The sequence below is a fragment of the Egretta garzetta genome, unplaced genomic scaffold (assembly GCF_000687185.1).
Source record: "Egretta garzetta isolate BGI_Z169 unplaced genomic scaffold, ASM68718v1 scaffold149, whole genome shotgun sequence".
NCBI lineage: Eukaryota > Metazoa > Chordata > Aves > Pelecaniformes > Ardeidae > Egretta > Egretta garzetta.
Genome location: NW_009269998.1, coordinates 477,417 through 483,013, shown reverse-complemented (window position 1 = coordinate 483,013; position 5,597 = coordinate 477,417). Strand labels below are relative to the sequence as shown.

The 5,597-nt window shown below is 43.6% G+C and overlaps 1 protein-coding gene across 1 annotated transcript in view; it reads right to left on the bottom strand.

Moving 5' to 3' along the window:
* The window catches only part of SLC44A3 (solute carrier family 44 member 3), a 49,151-nt gene that overhangs the window by 26,927 nt on the left and 16,627 nt on the right, over positions 1 to 5,597 (bottom strand). Inside the window, exon 11 of the mRNA XM_009647523.2 lies at positions 5,475 to 5,597. This exon is cut by the window's right edge and continues 64 nt beyond it. Coding sequence (XP_009645818.2) covers positions 5,475 to 5,597 — 123 coding nt within the window. The remainder of the gene's footprint in view (positions 1 to 5,474) is intronic.

Below are 5,597 nucleotides of genomic sequence, written 5' to 3'. Positions count from 1 at the left end.
TGGTTTAGTTTAAAACCATTACCCCTTGTCTTGTCACTGCTGGCCCTACTAAAAAGATTTTCCCCATCTTTCCTATAGGCCCCCTTTAAGTACTGAAAGGCCGCAATCAGGTCTCCCCGCAGCCTTCTCTTCTCCAGGCTGAACAAGCCCAACTCCCTCAGCCTGTCCTCATAGCAGAGGTGCTCCAGCCCTCGGATCATTTTTGTGGCCCTCCTCTGGACCCGCTCCAACACTTCCATATCCTTCTTGTGTTGAGGGCTCCAGAGCCACGTGGACTTCACAGCTCCTGCGTGGGGGAAGGCCAAAAGGCATGCTTTGCTGTGCCACATGGCCGCGTCAGCTCTGCAGCAAAATGCCGCACAAATTAGCAAATGATAAGACTCAACAACCCTAAGACAATATCAGCTTTTCCAAAGCACAGCGGAATTCCATTCCTAGCCAGCTAATGGTTCTAGCTGGTGCCACTGTGCTGTCTCAAGTCTTGTGGAGTCTGGCATTTCTCCTTGTTTTTTAGGTCTGGAATTCACTCAGTCTCTGCTGCTCTTACAGATTCTGAATTACCAAGGTACTTAAGCAGGTGCCTACCTTAAAATGCATAAGTAGTCCCATTGATTCTAATAGGATTATCCACGTGTTTCAAGTTAGTCATGTGCATAAGCACCTTTCCAAGTGTGGGCTATAGTTTTCTATAGCTCCCAAGAAGTTAAGTCTTTTCTCGGAGTAACACTAACTTTTGGAGGGGATGTAAGTAAGGTGCCTGTGTGGTCGCATACCGATGAGGTGCACCGCAGCTGAAGCGAGGATCAAGTCCTCCAGAGCTGTAAGATGCAAGAGGCTATAAATGCTACATAACTAGTCAAGATTTAAGGAAAATATTAAGAACAGGTGCAGCACAGCAGCAAGCCAATCCCACCTCTCTGTATTGGACAAAAGACTAGTGTCTCTGTAAGCATTTCATTTTTTTTTAAGCTTTCTTCATATATTTGTATTTTAAATATAGTCTGCATAGCCCCAGAAAATATTTTTGTGAGAATAAAAAGTCAAAGTGTCAAAGCCAAGAAAACCTCCACCTGTATTTTACAAACCAAATCTTGGCTAGGCAACTGTTTATCAACAGAGAAAACAAACTGCTCACAGAGAGCGTATCTTGGGAGACATTCAGAGAAGTGCGCTCAGCTGTTGCAAAAAGTCCCCAAAACTCAAAAAGCAAAAGAAACATCTTCCGTTTACAGGGTGATTGTAGAAAACTAGTAAAAAACACAAAACTGTTCTGCCAGTGCATTATTAACCATACAGGAGTGTATGTATTCATTTCTACAGGATGCATTAAGTACCAGTCATCCTAGAAGAGCAAACCCAGCCCCAACAAGCTATCGTACTGTGAGCTGCTTCAACAGGCAGCATTTCAGAGGACTCATATTTGGATTGAAAATTTGAAATAAAATCTAAAGGAATATTCTCAAGACCAATTCTAGTCTACTTTTCATTTGTCCAAGTTTTGAACTACAGAACAAATCCGAGGCAGGGTACGGGACTGGAAATCCACACAACTATCATCCTTCTTGCTGACACCGACCTCCTGCGTCACCTCAACAAATCTCCTCAACCCGAGAGCTGGATAAAACAATCCTTCCCCACCTCCCCAGACCATGAAAAGGCTAAAATTGCCTTTGTTGTCTTCAAACTCTTCTCAGGAGGAGTTATTCTGTAAACAGAGCAGCTGTAAACAACCGAGTAGATATGAAGAAACTTTCTCACACTACTTCATCGGCACCTAGCGGGCACTGATGCTGCTGCAGGTCATTTACATGTTATTTACACAAATACCTCAGTCCTGGACTTTGCGAAGAACTCCATTTACACCTGTTGGGTAACAACAGCCATCACGGACAGCTTAGCAAAAAGAACGATTACAAATATAAATGATAAAATTAACAGAATCGAGTTTTAACCAGAAAAAAAAAAAATCAAATAGGTAGAGTGGCATTTTCTATCTGCAGTCACACTTAGGCCGTAACTTCAAATTGGTTTGGATTATGTATCAAATGCACATTCTCTTTGAAATATTAACACGCTAACTCATAACAGAAAAAAAAATCTTATAAGAATTAGCATCTACACTAAAAATATCCTGGCAGATGATCTCAGTCAAAACATATGTTTTACTAGATTCCTCATATGAGCAATATATTGACAGTTAAATGCCTGGAAATAACCTTCCCTTCTTATGCTAAATCTGCAAAAAAGTCAGTTCTTTCAAAACTGAAAACGTCCCAGGAACTTGAACATTGCTCTACTGTGCAGCAAGGTTATGCTGCCTTCTGTACCGTGCTGTTTGCATCACTGGCTGGAAACATCCGCATTCCTGTTATGCCAGGGAGGAGACAAAAAACAAAATACCTCTGAGCCAGGAGACGTGTGCTGCACTATGAATGTAACAGCAGGTCACAAACTTTGAGTCCTACTCTCCAAGCAGGCAGAAAAAAAAAAAAAAAAAAAAAAAGTTAAATGGAAATGTCTAGCAGGAAACAGAGAATATAACCAATGAAGGAAAATGGCACAATATGGAAAAAGCATAAAAAGCCTCTCAAAAGCACTTGCCATTGGGTTTTATTTCCCTGTGAATAGATGTAGAATTTGCTTTCGGATATAATGTGCAAGTCACTGCTTTCCTACAAAGCATCCAGGAAATACCTGACTGATTCCCCCTCCTGCACTTACCATCAAGCTGTTTCTGTCACGTGAGCTAAAATATTTCTATTCTTCTAATGATTGCTATGTTTCCAAAAGCTTTTGATTACAACAGGCTCAGCTGGCATTTTCTAAATTTAGATTTAGCAAGGGCAAGCTTCACATCCCTATCTGTGCATATTAAGAGTACCAGTGAATCATCCTGGGGGTAATGGGCCAGCTCAGCTTGACATCAAGGATGTAGTATTTCCTCTAATAGTTATTGTTAATTATATATTTAACAAATCAGTGTGTTATCATTCATTTTATTTACCTTCTACTAGATGTATTGTAGTTAATGTTTATCATAAATTGCATCGGATCCAAGCAGGTGGATGAAATGAACAGTTGGTTGATAGCTCAGGAGATGCTCCTTTCTATAAAGGACTGGTCTGGGCCAGTGATAAGGTACCCCCCAAGGCCAGTTTGAAAATTGCTGTGCCTGGCTGGTACGTGCATACATGGGATGAAGATCTTGCAGGAAAGTTAAGGACAACACAAAGCTGTGTCTAGCGTGGAACGCTGCCTCTGTAAAGGGAAAATTCAACTCAGAGGAGTGTGGAGAAGGAATATCCACGACACCTTGTATTGGGTCGAGCTGCACAGTGCTGTGCTGCCTATCGGTGTGTAGCAAGGTGCTGATACCCACCGGGGTTCTGGCCACTGCTGGGCAGTGCTCACACGGCTGGGTCTCCAACATTCCCCCGCCACCACCCGTGGGCTGGGAGAGGGCAAGATCTTGGGAGGGGGCACAGCCAAGGCACCCGACCTAAACCAACCAAAGGGCTATTCCATACCATAGGACGTCGGCTCAGAGATAAAAGCCAAGGGGAAAGGAGAAGGAGGGGGGGGGAGGCATTAGTTTTTTACAACGTTTTGTCTTCCGGATCAATGGCTATGCATGCTAAAGCCCTGCTTCCCGGGAAGTGGCTGGACATTGCCTGCTATTGGGAAGTAGAGAATAAAATCTTTTCTTGTTGCTACCATGCACTGCCTTTGCTTTTGCTTTTTATTAAACTGCGTTTGTTTTGACCCACGAGTTTTCTTTCTTTTTCCATCCCATTTTCTCCCCACCTGTCCTGCTGAGGAGGGGAGCGATAGAGCGGCTGGGTGGCACCTGGTGGCCAGCCAAGGTCAAACCATCACACACCTAAAGCAAAGTCAATCTGCTTGACTGTTCAGTCAGCCAGGAACAACTCACAAAGAGACTGGAGGCTGGACATTCAGCCTCGCTAGGCCTGACCCTTTTGCAGGAGAAGCAGGTTATCAGCTGGACAAGTGCTTCAGGCAGCCACTTCTGACTGATGCCAGCGACTGGGGGAAAGGCAGCAGAAACGGCGAGACCCTTGCAAACCTGCACGACTCTGCAATGCAAGCTGGAAGGAAACATCCCTAGTCTAGCCTAAGCAACAGGTGAATCACTTGCAATGCCCGCATGGACTCAGACAAACGGACTACCTTGTTACAAGTGAAGTGGGTCTCGTACAGAGCCAGAATTAACAGCATGAGATGGAGATGGAAGCAGTTGTGATGGAAGAGGAGTGAGGTACCCGACCCATGGAGGCAGGGGAACGCTGCCAGGATTGCAACATGGGCTCAGCTACAGAAAGGCTGGAGGCTTTTCAGGCCTACCAGGGATCTGTAAGCCTGAATGGAGGGGTTACTGCAGCCACCATCTCAGGGGGTGGTGGAAACACAAGATAAAATGGTAACACATGAACATCTGAAGAGCTAGGCTGCGTTTGGTTTTCCACATAGAAACCACTGTCAAAATTCAGAAAATGGAAAACCCATGAATAAATATGGGAATGACAAACAACAGTCTCTACCTGCATCAATTATGCATCAGCTGCAACCCAAAGGACAACAACTGACTCCTAGTGGTAGCCCTAGAAATTTAAAATGGAAAAAACCCCAACAAAACAAAACACTAAACCCCAAACCATAATGCCTCCTATGTACAAAGGCTGATGTCTGCATGAGGATTTATCCCCAGAGCCACACAGAGTTCAGCTTCCCTTCCTTGGGTGATGTTCCATGGAAGAACAACCTCTCCCTCCCTTGGATGGCGTAATGCTGGGCCAAGGAACAGCAGCCAAATTACCCCGGTTCAATCAGTGACAGTTCTTATAGCGGTATGTCCCTCAGAAACACCACTTCCAGAACCAAAATCTGTTCTTGCAGATCTTTCATGGTGATGGACTTATTTCTACAGTGCACCTTGCCTACAACTGCAAGAACCCCTGGATTAATCCAAATACTGTCGTACCAGTCTAAATAATGATAGTGGTTGTCACTGAACTACTGCTCAGAAACAACTGTCCATGACAACTGGACATTGTTTACAGTCAGAGGAGATTAACATTCTCATTTTGTAACAACAGCACTAAAAGCTGTCTCCTCCCTCCTGTTATTTCCTTCATTTAAATACATCAGACATAAACTGTATCTACCACAATCTAACCATAAACTAAACAATTGAGAAAGAACAAAACTAAAGTCCACATATAGGAGCAAAAAAATCTCTCTTCTGTAGTGCTAGGACTTACAGAAGTATGGCAACATTGAAGACTTCAACAAATGGGAGAAAAAAATAAACAAAACAAACAAAAAAAAAGAGTAACACAGCTGTGTAACAACACTAGCCCATGTTTTGTATGCTAACACCAGGAGGTCCCATATTTGAGAAGTGAACTTAGGAAACAGATAGCATTCATCCAAAAACACGGAGAGCGTACACTTACCTGCAGTTCCTAAGCTAAGTAGTACAGCAACCCAAAACACCCAGAACACAATGAGAATCAGGAAGGTCCAGAGTGGTTGGAACAGGAGGAAAGGAATCCTGCCAATGATTTTACCAACAATTC